Raw genomic sequence first — 23850 nt, 5'->3', positions numbered from 1 at the left:
GTATGTCTTAGATTTCGTGAGCAGAACTACCCTATACTTATAATAGTGGGAGTGACAGGTTTAAGATAAAATTCTTCGATCATTCGAAACGTCAAAACTAAAAAAATATTAAAACCTAAGAAATTATTTTTTAAAACAAGTATAAATTATCATTTTGCTTGCTAACTTTTTCTAAAATGTGAATGGTGTGACAGCAAGAAAATGACAAAAATGGTTCAATATATTTAGGAGTAAATTCAAATTAAATAGTTTTGGTTATTAAGTTTATCAAAAGTGATTTTTTTATTTATTTATATAAAATATTTAGTAAAACACTTCCGTTAGATTTGACGGAATTGATTTTGATGATCAATAAAGTGACGGAATTGGAATTGATTTTGATGATCAATAAAGTTCTTTTGTATCGTACAACAATATATCAATATAATGCCACAAAGTAGGGTCTACAGATATGATTGCAATGTTAACGTGAAAGCGAATGCCTTGAGTCAGAAGTTCATCGATAATATGGGGCAAAACACTTTGTTAGCACGGATATTTCAAAGCAAATAGAGTTCATGCATGTGTGCAAGTTAAAAATCTTGGATCCACCACAGGTCAAGATCCAACTTTTGAAGCAACCATATCTTTCAAAACTTGGGGATAATAGACCAATTTTTTCTATATTTCTCCACTTAATTAGCAAGCTTAGTTCGTATAATGCGAGGCTCAAACCTATAACCTAATCACAAGTCCCTCAACCTTTGGTGAAAAGATTGTTGTCCGTCACATTTGCATCTTCTTCCCTAAACCCTAGTCAATATTTTCTAAAAACGTAATAACTGAGTTAACCTGCATGCACCTTGACTAATTCTACAAGATACCTCCCACCAAGTGCCCGAGTCCGTCCACATAATTCTAAGCACTAACAAGATGCAAACATGCATATCTTTATACTAAATGATATAATGAAATGAAATCTTGAAGATAATAGAAGATGCATATGAAAACAAGAAAACACAAGCCAATGCATTAAAAGTAAGTCATACTTTCACATTCATGAAAACCAAGTCTTCCAAATCACAACTTTAATTTCTTACAAGAAGTTAAGCATCCTAACTTGAGTTCATATTTGGTAAGTTTGTGATTAGTAAAATTCAGTTCTTCCAATTAAGAAACTTATCATCTCTATTACCCAAAAAAAAAAAAATACGATCTTCACAGAAAAAAGTGCCACTTAACTTTAAGGTGAGTTGTGACATATAAGTTTTACAGCATGACAAGGAAGGAACATTACTATTGTCATACAGCCTGAGATAAGACAGCAAAATAGTCACCATGACCACGTCACATTTACGCATTTCAGACTATCAAAATGCAAAACCAAGAACATCTACAATAAGAATGTTGACATAAAAACAGTAACTTTAGGCCATGCCTAGAGCTCTAATATGACATTTGGAATCTTACCTCCACATAACAAGGCACTGTTGGATTTCTCCAAAGTTATATCAAAACACTTCAATTAACAACTTATCATCTTACAAGCACACCAGATAAGAAGACAAAACAGCTCCAAGACCAACAGTTCTATATTTTACTATGAAATGAAAACAATGCAAATCAGCCATATAGTCATCTATTTGAGTCTTTTGATAATAGAATAGAGTAGGAAACTACCTCCAAGAAGTCAGCAACAGTAGCTTAAGAGGTTAGTTCGGAACAATAACATCAATATGTCATGACAAATTCATACACATCTGCACTAGAAGCTATTCTGCTTGTTGCATCACTTCAGTACTCAATATTGTTTTAGTTGATGATAGTGATTATGCATCATATTTTCTACGTTAACTTGCCAGCAAGCATACAATTTTACATAAGAATTATGGCACCGAAATGAGATTTCACATGAGAACAAGAAAGCATATGCTACGTAAATGAAATTCAAGCTATAATGTAATCAAACCTATTTACAGCCAGAGACAAGTATATTAATAAACTTCCAAAAAAGGGATGAATCTTACTTTGCACGTTCATGATGATCAAGAAGCCTTCCCAGTCACATGTACTTGAATCCATGTTCGGAAAAGTAGTGACTGGAAAAGTTCAGACACACCCCAAATTAAGAAACTTTACATTATCACTGACTCAAATAGTGTAACAAGGACCAACCCATACTTACAAGTCAATGCAAATTACAATCTTAAGATTGTTATATTTTCACAATAGTTGACCGCCACCAACATCTACACAAAGTCACAAAGTCGAAGCACATGTCAATCTTAAGATTGCTTGTACTCACAACAGTTATCAGCCACAAGCTATGTAACTGTAAGTTACTGAGGTGATAACAACAGATTTGTCAAGCTAAGACAAGTCATCTAAAAACCGATCTCAAGCAGAAAGTTGCAAACACATTAGGAGACATTCATCTAATCATCTGAACAAAGGCATCACTCATGACAAAAACACTCTATAGGACTAAAGGTGCAAAGAAAATCAAACAGAGTGGACAGTCTTCAGAAGAGATTTTTTTTCTTTTTCGATAAGTATTGAAAGAGATAACTGACAGGAGTAAAAATAAATGGATGAACATGCTCATCTTAAAAACATCCGATCAAGAAAAGAAATTTTCAACATCCTACTGTTGGCAGGCAGAGCAGAGTGCCAACTACCAAAGCAACAAAATGAAAAATTAAACTGTTGCTGAAAATTAAAATATCAAGGTCTAAACATGTATCGTCACGGACTACAGAAAGGTACCAAGTAAACCTCTGCAAAGGCCCCAGGGATATACAAGTAAACAAACAAGACGCATTGGCAGTCTGTAATGGTACCCTCTATGTAAGTCTACCTGATTGTCACAAACTTGTTGGTACCATGTTTGGCCCAGTGAGTCCTCAGATCAATTGGATTAGCAAAATTGTATCCTTCTGCAGCAAGTTTCTCCAAAACCTTCTTGAATGCTCCCTGGCTCATCTTTCTTCCAGCAATCCTTGCTCCACGTCTTTTAGTACTCATTGGAAGTGGATACATTGATATGCTAGTGGTGCAACACGCTGACTGCCAGCCACCACATCCCCATCGATAGCATTGCTGAGGAGAACCAGTACAGGAACAAACTGGTATAGGAATGACAGAAATGTCCATATCAATTCCATTTAATACAATGTCCATGCTCTTCTTTGCTGGTTTTGCTCGTTGAGAGGGGTTGCCATTTTCCTTAGGTGTGGATGACACTTTCTTTGACTTCTTCGCTTTGGGAGCTTTGGGAGTGGCACCACCAGTCTTTCTCTTTGAAGGACCACTTTCTTTCTTAACACTTGGTTCCTCAACATTCACCCCCGCATCCTTAGTTGTATCAGGTTGTTGTACCATTTGCATGGGAGTACTTGCAGAAGCATCAGGGAGAACTGAAGTGTAAGGACTCCCCGGAAACATATGAAGAAATTTGTCTCTGTGATTTATCCAACTGTCCCTTACATAGTCAATGTGAGATAAAGGTGCTTCTGGGATGATAGAATCCCGAGAATGGAACACCCCATTAGCACCGAGCATAATTGGATTCTCACGCCTAGTAAGGTAAGGTTTTGCATCTCGATCAACCATTGATGACATCAGCTGAAGACCTAGATGGCCTTTAAGGGAAGGTTCATAATAACCCCAGTTCCTCATGTTCAATCCGTCGTCATCCATCAATAAACTACACATGAATCCAATCATCACCACTTAACATAACTTTTTTACCACAATTAAAAATGCCCAACAAAAATGCATTAAATTACTAATCTCCATATACTTCAAAGACTCAGATTAGGAATATATCCAACATAACAAAACCATCAAGATTTGAAATGGAATAGGAAATAGCGAAATCAAGTCAACCAAGCATAATATGAGCAGATCCAGAAACCCAAAGCACAATGCCAGTAACAAATCAATCAAATCTACCCATAACCATTGCCATTACCATCATTCCAATTCAGACGCAATTTCATCAACCTTTCAATAGAAATGAAATGTATAACTAGAAAATTTAACAAATCTCCATACCCCCAACTTAAATATTTGCACCCAAAACAAATTAGGCACCTCAAACTCATCAACTTCAACATTGCAGCCACTAGAAACAAAAATCGACAAATAAAGTTAGAATCTTTTGAGTTCCCAGATAGAATTTTTGATAACCCCAACAAAAATTTTTGAACCCACAAACAAAATGAGCACCCAAAACTCATCAAATTCAACATTTCAGCCACCAGAACCAAAAACCCACAGATAAAGTTAAAATTTTTGGAGTTTCCAGATCAAATTTTCAATAAACCCAACAAAAAATTTTGAACCCACAAACAAAATGAGCACCCAAAACTCATCAACTTCAACATTTCAGCCACCAGAAACAAAAACCCACAAATAAAAGTACAATCTTTTGGGTTTTCCAGATCAAATTTTTTGAACCCACAAACAAAATGAGCACCCAAAGCTCACCAAATTCAACATTTCAGCCACTAGAAAAAGAAACCCACAAACAAAATCAGAATTTTTTAAAGTTTCCAGATCAGCTATGAAGCAATTAAATACAATCTTTCATAAATCTAAAAATCCCCAACACAAAAATCCACAAATGGGTACTCAAAATCAACACAGAATTCAATAGAAATGCAAACCCACAAATAAAAATTGAATCGTTATGTTCTCCAACACAGATCTGACACAAACAACATACACAAAAACAGATCCAAAGATTAAACCAACAAAACTCATCAAAATGAAATTCGCAAATTAGCATGCAAAGACAAGTACATATTTTTTCCTAACAAAAAAAAAAATCAAATGAAGAAAGAGATAAAACATATAAAGAAAAAAAAAAGTCCAAATTTTTAAAGAAAGAGATATATAGAGAGAGAAAGAGAAAGACAGGGAGAGAGAAACTTACTTGTTGGTAAACACCTCTTAGGGTTTTTTTTTCCTTTCAGGAGAGAGAGAGAGACAGAGGTGAGAGGAGAGAGAGAACTGAAGGAGAGAGAAAGGAAGAGAGAGAGATGACAGAAACCCTTTTAAGAAAGAGAGAAAAGAGAGACCATTTTATCAATTTGTTTATTTTTTCAACTTCCAATAAAAGCAATTTAATATAAATGCAATTTAATAAAAAAACAAAAACAGCCGAATACAATCTTTACGTTTACTACTTTGATACCTTGAAGCATAATAAAACCAAAAATAAGAATTTTATTTTATTTTCAAATAAAAGTTTTTAAAATTTTATTTAAGTGATTCTTACGTATTGTTCATAATATATATCCTATTATATTTTAGAGTAAATTTTAGGTTTAGCAAATATTAAAATTATATTTGTATGTTATAGCTATAGTTTGCATAATTGCGTTCCACATAAAGTTTGCTATGGAGCATTAGATTTGTATAAATCACTGGCAGGAGCATCAGATTTATATAAATCGATGGCAGGCCTCTCGTTTGTATAAAAGCATAGCGATTGTATATGTATATCGGTTAGATAATGTATATATGTAACTACTATGTATATGTATCAATTATTGTGTTTGTATATCTGCATAAAATTTGAATTTGAATACAATTGAATCGAAATAAAACATTTGTATATCAAATCCTTCTTTCTCTCTCTCGCTTTATACAACACAAATAATACATTGTAATTTGTATAATTTGTGTTTGTATGAAGCGAGAAAGAGAGAAAGGCAAAAGAGAACTGATAGGGAAAGATCTATATTTGTATAATTATAAGTGTATATGACGAAAATATATGTATTTGTATTTACATATATAATTTTCTCTCGCTTTATACAAACATAAACACAATTTATACATTTGTGTTTGTATAAACTATAAAGTGAGAGAGGCGAGGGAGAGTGGTGAGCGAGATTTGGGAGAGTGGCGAGCGAGATTTTCTGGGGAGAGACGAATGACAAGTGTTTGCTACATATTACAATTAAATGAAACTGTGATTATAGCATTTAATTTGAATTAATAATTTGCTATTTTATACAATTTTTCCTTATATTTTATTAATGAATACAATCTTTCAATAAATTGTATCTATTGTATCTTTATGTTACGGATTTTCATAGATGTTTGAACTATAACCTATTAGAAAAGTAGGGTACTATTATAAAAAGAGGTTAAAAATGAAATAAAATAAGTAAATAATGAGTAAAGAAAAAATGAGAAGAAAATATTAAAATAATAATGTAATCACATCAAATCAACCGTTTATAAAATGAGACTTTTTCGTTATTATGTAATGACAAATTTAAACAATATGATATCATAAAGTAATCATCAAAACAAATATAGTTATTTAAGCTAACATAACTTACGATGAGTAATAACTATCTAAATAAGAGATTAGTTATTTGAGTTCAAAATTATCTTTCTTAAAAGCGTTTTTTTTTATATAGAAAGATAATAAAGATGTTACTCAATCCTGAGAATATAAGATGCAAACATAAATATGGAACATAAAATACAAAATAGAAAGATAGCAGTAAGTGCAAAACTCCATTCACAAAATAGAAAAATAATAGTAAGTCCAAAACCCCATTCTTATCCTATCTTTGTTGAAAACTAGCGTTACCACTTGTGAAAATTGAAATAACATTATTTTTTTCCCTAATTATAAACTGGGTTGTGATTCTTTCTGCTATATTTTTATTTTATTTTTACTAATCTATTGATACAATTATTTACTAAATTATAATTGTTTCAAATTTAAATAGATGATTTTTATTCTAATACAACTGTTTGTGCAAGCATGAGCTTCATATATAAATTACTGTAGTCATTTCAATTTATGTAGCACAAATAGAACTAAAATTGTTAATAAAATTTTTATATAATTTTTAAATATTTTAATTGTTAATTATTGTGATTTCTTTTTATATAAATTTCAAATAATATACATTGTCCTCTCTTTCTCTCTCTCAGTACATGTAATTTTGAGAGTTAACCAAAAAAATTTAATATGTTTTTAAAAATATTTGAAGTTGTTAATCATTATGATTTATAGCTTCTTTTTTTACGTAATATCAAATAATATAAATAGCAATCTGTCTCAATGTATGTGAGCATATGTGAAATTTCGAGAGTCAACCAAACTTTTAGTATGTTTATTAAATATTCTAAGTTGTTAACTATTGTGTTTTATAATATATATATATATATATTATAATACTACTTTTTGTAATTTTTAAATATATAACATATTAAAAAGGAAAGTAATATATATATATATATATATATATATATATATATATATATATAACGTATTAAAAAGAAAAGTAAGATAAATAAATTAAAGAGGAGAATGTACTAAACAAAAATAGAGGAAAATAAAGTAGAAGAACTAATCGGAGTATTCTTTAACTGATCATAAGCAGCCCAATATATGTTACCCTATTTGTCTCAATTTATGAAGTTGTTTGATTTTTAAATATTAAAAATTATTAATTATTGTGATTTACAATATTTTTTTTATGTAATTTTAAAATAATATATGTTACTCTATCGGTCCCAATTTATGTCACATATGTAAAATTTCGAGGGTCGATCAAACTTTTAATATGTTTTAAAAATATTTAAAATCGTTAATTATTATAATTTATAACACTATTTTAAAAATAATTTATATATATAATATACTAAAAATGAAAGTACCATAAATAAATTGAAATAAAATTACTAAATATACATAGTGAAAATAATTGGATAGTTTATTATTAAAACACAAAATAAAACATTTAAAATTCATATAAACACACATTCCACAATATATGAGATGAAATGACTAAATTTTTGTTTGTTATTTGCTCGTTGTCACACCATTCACACTTGAAAAAGTTTAGTAAGCAAAATACAATTTAGTAAAGGAAAAAAAATACATCTTAGCTATCATTGGATGATAAAATCAATTCCTTAGGTTTTAATATTGTTCTATTTTTGTTAAAACTTATTGTTCTGTTTTTGTTAAAACTTACTTATATTCGGTGTTTACAACAAATGTATGACTCCGTGCTTTACACAAACCCAATATTGTCAAACATTTTGGAACATATTAGAATTAAAAAAGGTATCATACAAATTGAGAGATCATACTATAACAACTAACAATTGTGCAAATCTTAAAAAAGTAATTATATATGCTCATGTTATCTACCAGTAAGGTTTGTTATACTCATTTCGTTCAAAGTAAACTTAGTTTCTCTATTTTCATTGCACATTCTGAAGTGTCTTCTTTCAGTAAAAGCAGGTTGTGATGGTGCTGGAAGACTTGTACTTTCACTAGTAAGCATAACAAGAACAGATGAAATACTTGGCCTGTCTTCAGCAAATTCTTGAACACATAGTAAACCAATCTGTATGCATTTTCTGATCTCCATTTCCGAGCTCGTATTCAATATAAACGGATCGATAAAAGTTGATAAATCTTCTTCTTTCCATAACTTCCATGCCTGAAAACAATGAAAAGTTAGATCATCAAACTAAATATAAGGTACCTATAGTCAGTCAGATCTCTTAATAACAGTCGTCCTTTATAATAACATTTCATTATATAACAGCCAAGTTCTTTTTTGGTTATGTTATATTATACGTTCTTTATTATAACAAACATTTCGCTATAGCAACTATAAGAGGAGTCTTACATATCCCAAAAGGCTCAAAGAGGATGTTTCAGTCCAAGAACTTGTACTTTTTCGACCACTTATGATCTCTAAGACTAGAACTCCAAAGCTGAAAACATCGGATTTCTCTGAGAATCTTCCTACCATTGCATATTCGGGGGCCATGTATCCACTGTAAAAATGTCAGTACGATTCGAGTAGTTTAGTTGGTTAATATGGTGGAAAATTATGCAAAGTTATGGTATTGTATATAGATAAATGATCACTTACTAAGTACCAACTACTCTCATTGTGTCTGCTTGATCTTGATCAGATCCGAAAATCCTAGCCATGCCAAAATCTGAGATCTTTGGATTGAAGTTATTATCGAGCAAGATGTTACTTGGCTTTAGATCTCTATGAATTATCTTCAATCTTGAATCTCTGTGTAGATAAAGGAGTCCTCGACCAACTCCTTCGATTATAATGGAACGTTTTGTCCAATCCAAAACGTCTCGATGTCCTTCATCTAGATGTTTGTCAAATATGAATGCAGAATTTAAACAAAAGGATCAGAAGAAATGTGGAGTAATGTTGCTCAGAATGCTGATGTACTCATGCCGGATCCTCCAAAAATGCAGTGCTTTTGGAGGATCTAGCAAGCATCCATCAACATTATTGAAGAGTCCTAGCAACATAGACGTGGAGTAATGCAGATGAGAAGTAACAAGGACTAACCAAAGAGAAACACATCTAAGCTTTTCTTTGGCATATATTCATAAATCAGCATCTTCTCCTCTTTATCAACACAACATCCACACAGTCTAACAAGGTTTCTATGTTGGACTTTCGAGATCACCAACACTTCATTCATGAACTCCTCTAGCCCTTGTTTCGAGGCTTTTGAAAGCCTCTTGACAGCTATTTCTTTCCCATCTTCCAATTTCCCCTACAAGGAATCACCAATATCAGTAACTTGAAATATGGGAAGTGATCGAGAGAGATGAAACTCGTACCTTGTAAACTGGACCAAAACCGCCCTGACCAAGCTTATTATCCTCATTGAATTGGGATGTTGCATTTGCAATCGTATCGAGGCTGAAGACTGGCAATTCTTCCATATTAACTGAACTTTTGTTACCAAGTAAAGCTACCTCCTCTCTTTTCACTCCTAATATCAGCAGGAATACAAGTTAACTATAGCGAACAAAGTGCTTCTAAATGTATAATACAAAAACTTAATAGCACGTTTACCTCTACGTCTGATCACCATTATATAGCAAAGGAATAGACAAACACATAGTGTAAGAGAGCCAACGATTACTGGAATTACGATTTTCTTTATGTCTTTACCATGATCTGCAGAAAACACTAAAGGTGAACAAAAATCAGTTCTTTACAGAATACATGGAATTCAATTAAGTCGAGCATATCTCAAAGGCATAATACATAAACGTATCTTTTGACTTGGCCTTTGCTGACATCCATGCCATCTAACTTGGAGTGTGCATGAGAGCATAGATGTGAGTTGAGGCCAAGTAAAAGGGCACGTTTATGCATTATGTCTATCTCAAATGACTGACAATGAGTTTTTTATTCAGTACCAGAATACTTACCAAGCTCTGAATGTGCCACGTGAATAAAGAGATCTTTCCCCGAGCTTTGGAACTGCTGAATGTCAATCATTTCACTCCACGACATACAGCCTATACCTGAATCAAATGCATACCCTATGCAGAAACAATTCCCCAAGCATTGGCTTCTACATAAGTCTTCTGTAAGAGATGACCTTTCAGCAAAATCAGGCAATTTCATCAACTCCATCTTTAGAAATCCGTCTTCTTTACTTGAATTCGCGGTGTTATTCTTAACTTCACATTGCAAAGCACTCCTCCTAACACAACCACTAGTCCAATTCCCCTTTTCCCATTCTTCCCTATGCTTTGGCTCGAAACCTTTCAGACAAGAACAGACCGGCGACTCCAAATGATTGCAGCTCCCAAATGAACCACACGTTCCATAAACTTCACAATCGTTACTGGGAGCTGACCATATTATATTCCAGTTTGTCTCAGTCACATTCCAATATGATTGAACCAAGTTCCCTCTCCAATCCAAGACTAATATCCTTAAAAAATTATCACGAATAGGTCCAGTAAAATATACAGTACCTTCGCGATCATTCACTACATTAAATCCATCAGATACCACAGCATACATATTCTGCACTCCTATAAAGATCTGTCCATTCCATTGACCAGTTCGCCAATAGGGACGGTTTCCTTTCCATATATACACCTGAGGAATGACTCCAGAGTTCATTCTTAAAGAAAAGTCTCCGATATTAGGATCCGAAGGACTTCTCCAAGATCTTGCTTCTACCACCTCCCCTGTCCTTGTATTTTCACTTATTCTCATTCTAGGAATAGTTGAATCAGAAGGATGTTCAAAACTCTGCCATATTGTGCTCATATTGTTTCGATGATCTACGAGTACAAAGTTCCCAGAATCTTGGAGAAGGCCCATTGAGTTTACCTGAGAAGTTGAAACATTTGATGACCAAAGAATCTCCTCCTCTCCATTCGTTATAACGACATTTCCATCATGAGATATCTTTACAACACCAGAAGAATCTCTTAAAGGTTTATCCCTATTAGCCACCCAAATGACAGTTGTTACAGAAAAATTGTACCAAATACCAACATACCTATTAGTACTGTTTTGAGGACTGAAAAATCCTAACTTGAATACGCCTCCTGGAGACGATAAAATTCCAGGATCTCTCAGAGATTGAATGCTGGTAATGTTATCCACTTCACTGCATAATCCTGTATCGATAAAACGAAGAATAACAAGAATTATATGAACAAAATATTGCAAATTTCTTCTTCTGCTGCTGCTGTTGCTCATCTTTTTGGTTTTCTAAGACTTTTCTTATTACCACACTATATGAACAAAAGCACAATATGTTGTCAAAGTCTAATAGCACAAGCAGCCAAATAGGATTTTTAATTTGTTGACCCTTTAGAAATATCACAAACCACATATCATTCTCAATCAGAGACTTTTAGGCCAATGGAAAAATTGACAGTTAAAAACGAATAATGCAAAATGTAGAGTTTAATTACTATACGCTGACAATATAAGTCTTTTCTCCCATCACTATCATTGTGTAGCATGTTCCTGAAATAACATTGTGAATTGACAAGTTTTAACTTGGTTGAAATAACACATTTCTTTTCCTTAAATTATTAAATGCTCATTGAAAAAAGAAGAAGAAAATAAAATAAAATGGGTATTGATGTAAAGATATGACATCTAAGCTTAACTCAGCCTTAGACCAAAAATATAATGATTGATATATTTAAACTATTTCGAAAAAGTAAAATGAGTGAAAATCCAAAAGCCACGTTAGTGTGAGAATTGAGTGGGGACCTTGACAATAAGCTAGCACCTCATCGTCAACATGCTTGTCAACTAATAATGCACCTAGTGAAATGAAAAATGTATTGTTGCACAAATTGACATTAAACCTAAGTGTTTTTTTCATTTTATTCCACCATATTGAGATATAATATATTCTGTGACTTGCATTTGTTGCATAACTTGATTCGCTATTATACGAATAACATTTGCAAACACACATTACACTTGTGGATTACGATATTTGATTCAACATGTAATCGAAAAATGAATGACAAAGATATCATACAAATTGAGATAAATGGATCATGTACAATGATAATTAAGCATATATCTTTAAAAAAAATAAAAATTCATAGACTCATGTCATCTACCAGTTATGTTTGTGATACTGATATTGTTCAAAGTACAATTAGTTTCATTGCACATTTTGAAGATACAATCATGTCTTTCAGTAAACGCAGGTTGTGATGGTGCAGGAAGACTTGTAGTTTCACTGGTAAGCATAGCAAGAACAGATGAAATACTTGGCCTGTCTTCAGCAAATTCTTGAACACATAGTAAACCAATCTGTATGCATTTTCTGATCTCCATTTCCGAGCTCGTGTTCAATATGAATGGATCGATAAAAGTTAATAAATCTTGTTCTTTCCATAACATCCATGCCTGAAAACAGTGAAAAGTTGATCATCAAACTTATTGATGCATAAAACACAGTGACAGCAAAAGTAATTCTACCATCATGATGTAAAAATATAAGGTACACAATCGAACTCTCTATAACAACATGTTGCTATATGTTCTCTATAACAACATTTCACTATAGCAACCAAAAAATATCAGGACAAACGATGTTGATGTAGAAATGTTTGACTATATAGTTTTTGCAGTATGAGCATTTTTTGTATTTGCATAGTAGCATATAAAGGGAATCTTACATATCCGAAAAGGCTAAAAGAGGATGTCTCATTCCAAGAACTTGTACTTTTTCGGCGACTGATGATCTCTAACACTAGAACTCCAAAGCTGAAAACGTCCGATTTCTCAGAGAATCTTCCTTTCATTGCATATTCTGGGGCCATGTATCCACTGTAAAAATGTCAGCACGTTCGTGTAACAAATGATTAGTTAATAAATATGTATGATATGGTTTTTTTACGGGAGAAAACTATGTAAAGCTATGGTATATATAGATCAATGTCCACTTACTAAGTTCCAACTACTCTCCTTGTGTCTGCTTGATCTTGGTCAGATCCGAAAATCCTAGCCATTCCAAAATCTGAAATCTTTGGATTGAAGTCATTATCGAGCAAAATGTTACTTGGCTTCAGATCTCTATGAATTATCTTCAATCTTGAATCTCTGTGAAGATAAAGGAGTCCTCGACCAACCCCTTCGATTATAGTGGAACGTTTTCTCCAATCCAAAATGCTTCGGTGTCCTTCATCTAGATGTTTGTTAAATATGAATGGAGAAGGGATTAACTTTGCTTCAGAAGAAATGTGGAGCAATGTTGCTCAGACTCCCCAAAACTGTTGATGTTCTCGTGTCGGATCCTCCAAAAGTGCAGTACTTTTGGAGGATCTAATAAGCATCCATCGACATTATTGAAGAGTCCGAACAACATAGATGTGGAGTAGCAAAGAACTGCATATGAGAAGTAAAATGCTTATTAAATGTAAAGACTAACCAAAGAGAAACACATCCAAGCTTTTCTTGGGCATATATTCATAAATCAACATCTTCTCCTCTTTATCAATGCAACACCCCAAAAGTCTAACAAGGTTTCGATGTTGGACTTTAGAGATCACCACACTTCATTCATGAACTCTTCCAACCCTTGTCCCGAGGCTTTTGAAAGCCTCTTGACTGCTATTTCTTTCCCATCTTCCAATTTTCCCTACAAGGAATCAGCAATTTCAGCAATTGAAATTTGAAAAGTGATCGAGAGAGAAGAAAATTGTACCATGTAAACTGGACCAAAACCGCCCTGACCAAGCTTCTTATCCTCATGGAATTGGGATGTTGCATTTGCAAGCGTATCGAGGCTGAAGACTGGTAACTCTTCCATATGAACTGCACTTCTGTCACCAAGTAAATTTATCTTCTTCCTTTTTACTCCTAATATCAGCAGGGATACAAGTTAACTACTATAGCTAACAAAGTGCTTCTAAATGTATAATACGAAAACTTTATTGCCTGTTTTACCTCTACGTCTGGCCATCCTTTTACAGCAAAGGAACAGACAAACACAGAGTGTTAGAAAACCAAGGATTACTGGAATCACAATTTTCTTTATGTCTTTATGATGATCTGCAATGTAGAGCAATCACAAAAGGTGAACAAATATCAGTTCTCTACAGAAATAAGCTACTTAATGTATATATATGGAATTCAATTAAGTTTATGATATCTCAAATGACTGATTAAGCTATTCTGGGTAGATAAAGAGTCTTCTATTCAACACCACTATACATACCAAGCTCAGAATGTGCCACACGAATATAAAGATCTTTCCCCGAGCTTTGGAACTGCTGAATATCAATCAAGTTGTTACTCCACAATATACAGCCAATACCTGAGTCATATGCATACGCTATGCAGGAACAATTTCCCAAGCATTGGCTTCTACATTGGTCTTCTCTAGTCGATGACCTTTCTGCAAAATCAGGCAACTTTATTGACCCTATCTTTAGAAATCCGTCTTCTTTACTTGAATCCCCTGAGTTATTCCTTACTTCACATTGCAAACCTTTCCTCCTAACACAACCACTAGTCCAATTCCCCTTTTCCCATTCTTCCCTGTGCTTTGGCTCGAAACCTTTCAGACAAGAACAGATCGGCAACTTCAAATGATTGCAGCTCCCAAATGGACCACATGTTCCATAAACTTCACAATCGTTATTGGGAGCTGACCATATTATCTTCCAGTTTGTCTCATTCACATCCCAATATGATTGAACCAAGTTCCCTTTCCAATCCAAGATAAATTTCGTTAAGAAATCAAAATCACCAGGGCCAGTAAGGTATACAGTACCTTCGCGATCGTTCACTACATTGAATCCATCAGACGACACAGAATACATACCCTGCACTCCGATAAAGATCTGGCCATTCCATTGACCACTTCGCCAATAGGGAGACTACCTTTCCAGATATACACCTGAGGAATGAATCCAGAATTCATTCCTAAAGAAAAGTTTCCGAAATTAGGATCCCAAGGGCTTCTCCAAGATTTTACTTCTACCCTCTCCCCTGTCCTTGTGTTTTCACTTAATCTCATTTTAGGGACAATTGAATCAGAAGGATGTTCAAAACTCTGCCATATTGTGCTCCCATTGTTCAGATGATCTACAAGAACAAAGTTCCCAGAATCTTGGAGAAGGGCAATTGAGTTTACCTGAGAGGTTGAAACATTTGATGACCAAAGAATCTCCTCCTCCCCGTTCATAATGACGATATTTCCATCACCAGATATCTTGACAACCCCAGAAGAATCTCTTAAAGGTTTGTCCCTATTAGCCACCCAAATGACAATCGTTTCAGAAAAATTGTACCAAATACCAACATACCTGTTAGAGCTGTTTAGAGGACTGAAAAATCCCAACTTCAAGACACCTCCTGGAGATGATAAAATCCCAGGATCCCTCAGAGATAGAGTGCTGGTAATGCTATCTACTTCTGTGCAAAATCCTGTATTAAAACAATGAAGAATAACAAGAATTACATGAACAAAATGCTGCACATTTCTGCTGCTAGTGGTCATCTTTTTTGGTTTTCTAATACTCTTCCTATTACCCAACTATATGTAACAAAGCACAATAAGTAGTCAAAGTTAACTATTATAAGCTTCCAAATTGTCAAAGTCCACTACAAAACCATTTTGTCAACCCCACAGAACTAGCAAAAACATGTTAGGCCACACATGTCATTCTCAATCAGACTTTCAGGCCAATAAAAATCAGTTCATACTATAAAGACTTCAAAATTTCAGTCTTAGAAATGAGGACAAGACTCATTTCAAAGTTCAAACTACAGTTTTCAGTTCATACTATAAAGACTTCAAAATTTCTACTGTACAAACTACAGTTTTCTCTTCTTTTGTCACACGATAAATCCGATTTCTTTCCCTTCACAACCCTAGAACAAAACACTGAAGTAAACAATGATGGCTATACCAAAACATGTAAAATGTTTGGTTTTGGGTTCCCATACAACCATAATGATTGCAAGAAAAGGATTTTACAGTTTTTTCTCTTTAGACATTTAGTATCTGAAACTCATTGGCTAGACTAACCACACCCATGAGTGGTGATGTAGTTACTGGTGTAGTAATAAGGATCCTTTTCCTTTCGCTCTGAATTCCGATGAAACATGTGTGCACATCATATGGTACAATCACATTTACTAAAAATGACAAACTTATAATAAAGATAATACATCACAAAAATCCATCACCTTCATAGTACAAAACTCAAAAATCAACAAGTAAATAGCGAACTTATTCTTACATAACATGTGTGGGAGGAAAAGTTTAACTAGACTACAGAATCCATCTAAGCTAGAATAGTGCACACATATTACACATCAATTAGGAGAAATCAAATTCCAGTTTGATGTTTAACCACTTCGTCTCACAATATCTTCTCAATGCCATCATGTTTCGAACTGTCTTACCTGCAGAAAACCATAGATGGAACTAAATCTTAAATATTTTCGATAGGATCATAAATGATTCTGATAAGACATAAAGCTTTAGAAACACACCGAAGAACAAGGCCAAGAGTGCTCAAGTCAAGTGAGAAATCTACTTGACATATTGCAGGAAATCCTCATGATTCAGTGAGTTATCTTAGCCAAGGCAGCTCTTTCTTCCATTTTTTGCAACGATTTCTCCTCTTGACTTAAGGAATGGCAAAGAAACGACTCACCCCATAGACCCTCGAAGAAATAAGCTGAAAGCAATAGAAGATAAACAAGATGTAGACAGGTGAATGAGGAAGCGACAATTATCAGCAGGAAGTTTCCATGTTAAAATTATAAGGCTCAAAGTTTTCAAATCTGTCAGTCTTACTTACATTCTCATAATACTCATTATTTAATCAAAAGTCACCAGAATCAGTACACTTGTGCTCAAATTAGAAGCTATGCTGGATTTTTGTGGAGTTTAGTTCGTTGAAAACTATGAAGCAAAAAGGTCTTTTTTTTGTTTTGTTTTGACCCAATTTGTTTGACATTGAAACCAATATTAGAAACCCACAAGAAAATTGATTAACCCAAAAAGCAATGAACTAACAATTGAGCAAATGTCTCTCTTATGCCATTTTTTTGTTTGTTTCTTATAACCAAGAAATCCTGAGAGCCAATGGTGCACAGTTTGAAACTTGGTGATAATGAGCCCGCCATTCTACCCTTTTCCACTTAAATATCGAACCTGTGACGTGCACTAAGCTCTTACCACTAGAACAAAGCCCTAGGCCTCTCTCTACTGCTATTCTCAAGGGCAATAATTTCAAAATCTATTAATCAACAATAAACTAATTAATTGTATCCCATCCCACACTCTAAGTCTGAGCTTTCTTCTGTTGATATTCAGATGGCTCCTCTCAATTTTCAGTAGCAAAGTAACCATCAAACTTTTACGCTTACAATAAAAATCTGCTCTTTTAGCTTTTGACATAAACTCTTCAATGTAAATGTTACCTACTAAGGATCATTGTTTTGATATCAATAATTGTTTTCAGTACACATAGGATGTTAACATCTAAACCTGAAGGTCTTTAATCTTTCTTGTTAAAGTAATGGGAAAGTCGTTATATAAACCACTACGGACAAATAGAGTTTCCAGCAGTAATGAGGTTCGAGAGATTTACCTGTCAGTACACTGCAGACCTTCTTAGTTGCTGGGTGGGGGAGTAAGAGCCAGAAGAAATGGTGGAACATGATACCCTCCTGTATATGATGGACTATTTGGAGAGAAAGAAACAAGAGGTGTCTAGAAAATACTGCAGAATCAGTGCAAAAGATCAAATGGCGTTGTATGAAGACTTTCTTTTTATGGTGTAAAGAGGAGGGTATAGAGGATGCTGGACAGATTATAATTTTTTTTTTCTTCTTTACAAGTTTAGTAGCAGCTCTCTTTAGTTGGTTTATTTGGGTCAGTGATGTAAATCTTTTTGGCGGTTGCCAGCATACCTTCATTGCTGAGGAATACAACTTTACCTTTATCAAAAAGAAAATTAGTGCTTGCAAAATTATCTCCCCGAAATACTTCATTTCAGCAATTTTGCGTATATGTTGAAGGTTCCCTTAAAGGAATCGTGATGAGTAGCAGGTCTGTCACGGTGCAATTATATACACCGCTTTAGCAGAAACTAAAACCTTCTTTTGGATGTTGAATAATGCAGGCACCTAAGGTGTTAAGCCATTCAATAGAAGATTAATGCCTCCATACATTAAATGGATGAATTTCTTATTGTAAAGCAAAATAAATGCTTCACCCTGAACCTCTCAAAATCATTCCAGAGCACAAATAAATGGATGATCTTCAGGCACAACTTTACTCATAATGGATACTATGTTGAGGACAGCACAGTATTATAAGCAATGGAGACTGACCTTCAAAAAAATCAGCCATTATATGTTTCCTTAAAAGCACACACAGAGAAAGCATGATGCATCTCATCAATATGACTTATTTTGCAAGGCATTTATGATGATAAGGAACTGAATGATCAGAAATTAATAAGAATGAAATCCATGGAAATGTCTTGATCTGCTAGCATCAAGTGATGGTCGAAAACATTTGGATCAACATGGAGATCCATTCATTTCACTGTCAACTCATTTAGGAACTATCAGAGCAACAAGTTCCAGTATTGAAGGGTAATATACTTGAGGCTATAGACTATGAATCTTCAGCATAACCCAGCCCATCTCTTAAAATTCAATGCTGCCTCTCTCTTTTTCATCTGAGATTCTGACTGGAATTTTGGAGGCTTCCCCTTGTAGAGTGTTTTGTGGTATTTTAAGAAGAGGGTGCGATATTTATACTTGTCAATAAACATATTACCTTTCTCCATCATCTCTACGACTTCAATTGCTCGAACAAAAAAACCACCTCTAACAAATGTATAAAGCACAGCATCTAACAGTTCCTGATCAAACTTCATTCCACTAGAAAAAGCAAGAGACTTCATTTCACCCCATAGTTCCGTCACCTCGACATATTTTCCACCAATGGCAGCATAACCTGTGACCAGAGAATGAAAAGTTTGTGCATTTGGAGAATGGCCCAAACTCCTCATCTTCTTAAAAGCCTTTTCGGCATCTTGCATCAACCTCTTTTTGCAGAAGAAGTGAATTACATTATTCCAATCATGAACTCCATAATCTACTTTTTGCCCTTCCTTGATTTCATGCAAAAGCGTCACCATTAAACTAGCTTCACCTCCTTCTGCAGACCCTTTCACCAATTTCTCAAATTCTTGATGGCCAGCTCTTGGTATCTTAGCCTCTTTCATCTCCTTGAACAGGTCAAGGGCCCCTTGAGAGTCCTTCTGTATCACCCTGGACTGGATCAATACTTCATAACAGCTTGCATCTATCTGAATCCCAGCTTTACGAGCATCTCTAAGCAGTGATGCAACTTCCCCCGCTCGATTCTCTTTACAGTATGCTTTCAAAAGAGATGCATAAACAGAAGAACCAGTTCTAACACCAGCCAATCGCATTTCATCCAGAAGGTCATGTGCCTGATCTAACCATCCAAGTGAAATACAAGAGTTTATCACATGAACCAAGGCAGAATCATCAACTGAAACTGGAGAATCTTCTTTCTCTGCCTTAATTAGAAATTCTGCAAGATCTTTTGTTCTCCCAGCTTCTAAGAAAGCCTTTACCAATTTAACATATAATTTCTCAGTAGGCTGGAGAATACCATCTTCAGTTGTAATAAATTCAATTTGCTTCTGCAACTTAATTACCAAGACATCAAGTAAGTTTTTAGCAATGGTTTGCAGTTTTGAAAACTTTCTGTCCCTACAGAGATCTTCATATGATACCAAACTTTCTGATTCATCTGGCTTTCGATGATGGGCATCCTCGGGAAGAACATTTGAACACAATGTATCGCCACTTCTAGAAACCTCAAGAAGCAAACTAGCTATACCAAGAGAATTTTTAGCTTTCTCTGCCTTGCGAAGCATTTCTAGAACCATGTGGGATGTAGATTCAAGATCTCCAAACTTCAGAAAGCATGAAAGCAAACAATTATAGAACTGACGAAACTGGATCTCCGTCACATTAGGGGCCTCTTCCATGTCTCTCTTAAGCTTCTTGAGCTCCTCCTTTCGTCCATTCTTCTCATAAATATGAGCCATTATGATTTGTAAAGTAGCATCAGCTTTCAAGTTGATTCGAGGCATCATGTCGAGGAGCTGCTCTGCTTTTCTAGTGGTTCCAAACAGAAGACATCCAGCTAAAGCAATGTTGAAACAAGTAGCATTGGGCTTCATGAAAAGCAGAAATTCGTTGCTCTTTTTACGGGGATCAACTCTTCCGTCCTGGAATAAGTAACCTATTTCCAGGACCAATTCAACAGCAAGGTAGGATCCAGTAGAGGTCTGTGACATATAAGCCAGGATTGCAGACCACGCACTCACAGGTGGATACTTCTCTGTTTCCACAAGCTTCCTTAAAAGAGTAGATGCGGGAATAGGTGATCCACATTTGGCAAAAGCTAAAGAGAGATATATAAGAGTATTCTTCTCAAGCAAGTCATGCTTGTTCTTCTCAAATGCTTGTTCAACCAAGCCATAAGCCCTGTCCAGCTGTCCAAGATCTGAGCTTTCAGCACTGGCTGCTAGAAGTTTATTAACAATTGATTTTCTAGGAAACCCTTCCATTTGCATGTGCCTCTCATACACAGTCCATGCATCATCAAGTTTATTTTCATCAATATCATTTTCTAACTCTTCAGACATTTTACCAAGGTCTTGAGCCTGGACAAGGATTGTCCCAGCAATGGTAGAAAATGGAGCAGTCTGAGCAAACACAGTGCGGTCGACTCCACCCTGAATCTCTATGTTACCCCCAAAAAAGCCAACAGACCGATTGACATTCTTACTACTCCAATCAGACTGACTTGTGTGTCTGAAAACTACATAATCACCATTGACAGCAAACAACCGAAGCAAAGAATAAGGGAAAGCTGTCATCCTAAAGTTCAACTTCTGGAGAGTGATCATTTTCTCCAAGTAGCATTTCTAGCTCTTTATTTCATGCTGAATGTTGGCTGACAAAGGAAATAATATTAGAGATTAGTTATTAAGTTCTTTTTCATTTGTAAAAAATATTTTACCAAGTTTTCTGCTTACCTCAGGAATGGACAACACTCACACAGATATAAGAGCTATTTTGAATTCATGGATTTCAGATGCTACAGTTTGATGCCGAGAAATTGAATTTGGTTGTATGAATCACTATGAATAATTTTTTTTGAAATAGGACGAATCCCCTATTTCACTATGAATAATTGAAAGGATGCTATATGAGTTGATTTCAATTTAAGCGGCTAAAACTTGCAATAGAATGATAAATATTGCACTTTTTATGGCATTACTCTTTTCTTCTTCTTTTATATAAAAAGAATATCAGTAAACAGATTAACATAGGAACCAAATAAAAACACATATTAACTTGTAAAAAATATCATGATGAATCATACAAATTGGAGTTAATTTCTTTATGCAGTGAAAGCAGACACCGAGCTCCAATTCATAGTTCAGGTTTTACCACTAAGAGGCATGCTAAAAGTTTGCGCAATAAATTGATTAATAAGAGACCTTTATATAGACTATTTCTCCTTTTTCTTCTTATATTTAGAAGGTTTGAGAGTAACTAACATGGGAAGTAAATAAGAATACAAAATTAACTTGTGAAAAAAACTCATAAATAAGCATCTCGATTCTTTCTTTATGCAGTGATAATAGTCAGTGACTATGACAACCCCAATTCAGAATTAGTGTTACTATTAGGAGTATGTTGAAAACCCGCAATATAATGACAAAGATTACACCTTTATGTCCTTAAACTCCTTGTTTTCTTCCTTATCTATTAAGGATATCTCAGAATACTGACTAGTGTTAATTACATGGATGGTCACTCAAATTATGGAAAAATTATTCAGTAAAGTCGCTTTTGTTCCTTCTGCAACAACAAAATCACTCATATTTTGCCAATTATCCCACCAAATTACTCATTCCGGAAAAGTACATTTTCTCAATATCCCACAAAATCACTCCTGCGGAACAGCTTGCTAATCTCTCAGCTACCTATTCCAAGACGATGAAAACAAATTATCTATCTAAGCCAAACTGAACATGAAATCGTACAACAGTAATTAACCGAAGAATTCATGTCACATGCATTTCCTCAGGTCACATCCCCCTCACAATCAAACACACATGGTTCTGGGGTTCAAAGCTACAGTATGAAAAACCAGATACAGATTTGAGTAAAGATAGAAAAGAATTTGTGTCTAATCCAATGGCACAATGGAATATGCTGTCAGCAAATCCCATAACTTAAAACTAGATAGAAGGAAGATAGACATAAAATTAACTTTATTATCACCAATCAACTCAATATCCGCATTCACAATAGATCAGTGTTTCTGTATCACATGTCAATTCAGACATCCACAACTTAGCAACTAAAACCTCTACGGCCGTCTATAAGATAAGAACTTGAAATCGAAAAAAGAAGGCGAAAAAATCCAAAGAAATATTCAACAACCCACAACCCAGTAAGCCAATGACAGCACAGTCTGGCTGAGTGTTGACAGCAAGCGAAAGAATACCATAGCTTAAGAAAGAAAGCCAGACACCAACAAGCATCATAACCCAAATTGTTCCCCAATATCATTAGCAACTCCAATAACAGTAACAACTGAGCACTAAACAAACAGAGGAAGTGCTTTTCCAGTGATAGAAAACAATGATTTTGTCATATACTAGGCAAAACATGAGTGTTTTTACTGAGTAATTTTCATAACTTGAATACATACCCAACCCAGTATAATCCCACAAATGGGGTTGGGGAAAAAGAGGAAAATATACGCATACCTTACCCCTACCTCGTAGATATATACAGTATAACTTGGATGACCATCCAATTAGCTAATAATAATGTATATTAATTGGGGGGGGAATCAGAAACTGAAGCTGATTTCTTTCTTTATGCAGTAACAAAAAGACCCATAAGGGAAAAATCCTGAGTTCACAGATTCTTGTTTTACCACTAAAAAACATGCTGAAAATCAACAATATAATGAGCAAAACCGCACCTTTTAAGGCATTTTTTTTTCTTTTTTTCATTTTCCACTTTCAGAATACTGATAAACAACTCATTGGGGGTTGGGGAATTAGGCCAAAAGAGAAAAAGGGACTCACAAGTCGATTTTTTTTTGGTCGGAGAGAAGCAAAGTTCGCCGGAGACGAAGAAAGAAGACTGTGACGGTGTAACATAAACTTGATGTTGGGCCTCTCCAAAGAGAATAACTTTGGGCCAAAATCAAGAGGATGTTCTATTTTTGGGCTCGTCTTTAATTTTTGTATCTCGTAATAGTGAATTTTTTCATAAGACATACGTTTGTATTTTACATCACAATATCTCATAAGTTATGTCCTGGCATGATTATTGTTTATTGGGGAACTTTCACATATAGCCACTCAAAAATAGTCTAATTACTCTCCATAGCTATAGTTTGATAATTACAATTCGTAGCTACATGTTATATGGAGGAGAG

The 23850-nt window shown here is 34.5% G+C and overlaps 3 protein-coding genes across 4 annotated transcripts; all 3 read right to left on the bottom strand.

Annotated features, from left to right (window-relative positions):
• Positions 1–2536: 2536 nt before the first annotated feature.
• LOC125855517 (protein BASIC PENTACYSTEINE2-like) lies at positions 2537–5082 on the bottom strand. The gene is made up of 2 exons (XM_049535248.1): positions 4919–5082; positions 2537–3685 (listed from the first exon to the last, which is right to left on the bottom strand). The coding sequence occupies exon 2, from the start codon at positions 3676–3678 to the stop codon at positions 2833–2835; it is 846 nt and encodes a 281-aa protein (XP_049391205.1). The 5' UTR covers positions 3679–3685; positions 4919–5082; the 3' UTR covers positions 2537–2832.
• Positions 5083–8118: 3036 nt separating this feature from the next.
• Positions 8119–18160, bottom strand: LOC125856243 (G-type lectin S-receptor-like serine/threonine-protein kinase At1g11330). The gene is given in 19 exon segments (XM_049535778.1): positions 8119–8468; positions 8661–8811; positions 8910–9147; positions 9357–9567; positions 9635–9789; positions 9873–9989; positions 10235–11540; positions 12411–12707; positions 12980–13130; positions 13251–13488; positions 13732–13854; positions 13857–13941; positions 14008–14162; positions 14250–14354; positions 14521–15519; positions 15614–15734; positions 16667–16718; positions 16809–16996; positions 17915–18160. Coding segments are annotated over 15 exon segments (4242 nt in total). The 5' UTR covers positions 15128–15519; positions 15614–15734; positions 16667–16718; positions 16809–16996; positions 17915–18160; the 3' UTR covers positions 8119–8165.
• A 29-nt stretch (positions 18161–18189) lies between these two features.
• On the bottom strand, positions 18190–23434 carry LOC125854220 (pentatricopeptide repeat-containing protein At1g03100, mitochondrial). 2 transcript variants are annotated; one of them, XM_049533704.1, is made up of 2 exons: positions 23389–23434; positions 18190–21336 (listed from the first exon to the last, which is right to left on the bottom strand). In XM_049533704.1, the coding sequence occupies exon 2, from the start codon at positions 21287–21289 to the stop codon at positions 18959–18961; it is 2331 nt and encodes a 776-aa protein (XP_049389661.1). In that variant the 5' UTR covers positions 21290–21336; positions 23389–23434; the 3' UTR covers positions 18190–18958. The 2 variants fall into 2 exon arrangements, with proteins under 2 accessions (XP_049389661.1, XP_049389660.1); XM_049533703.1 differs by lacking the exon at positions 23389–23434 and adding an exon at positions 21419–21516.
• Between the last annotated feature and the right edge of the window lie 416 nt (positions 23435–23850).

The sequence above is a fragment of the Solanum stenotomum genome, chromosome 2 (genome assembly GCF_019186545.1).
Source record: "Solanum stenotomum isolate F172 chromosome 2, ASM1918654v1, whole genome shotgun sequence".
In the NCBI taxonomy this organism is placed as follows: Eukaryota; Viridiplantae; Streptophyta; class Magnoliopsida; order Solanales; family Solanaceae; genus Solanum; species Solanum stenotomum.
The sequence above is the reverse complement of the archived record's forward strand: the minus strand, read 5'-3'. Positions and strand labels throughout refer to the sequence as shown.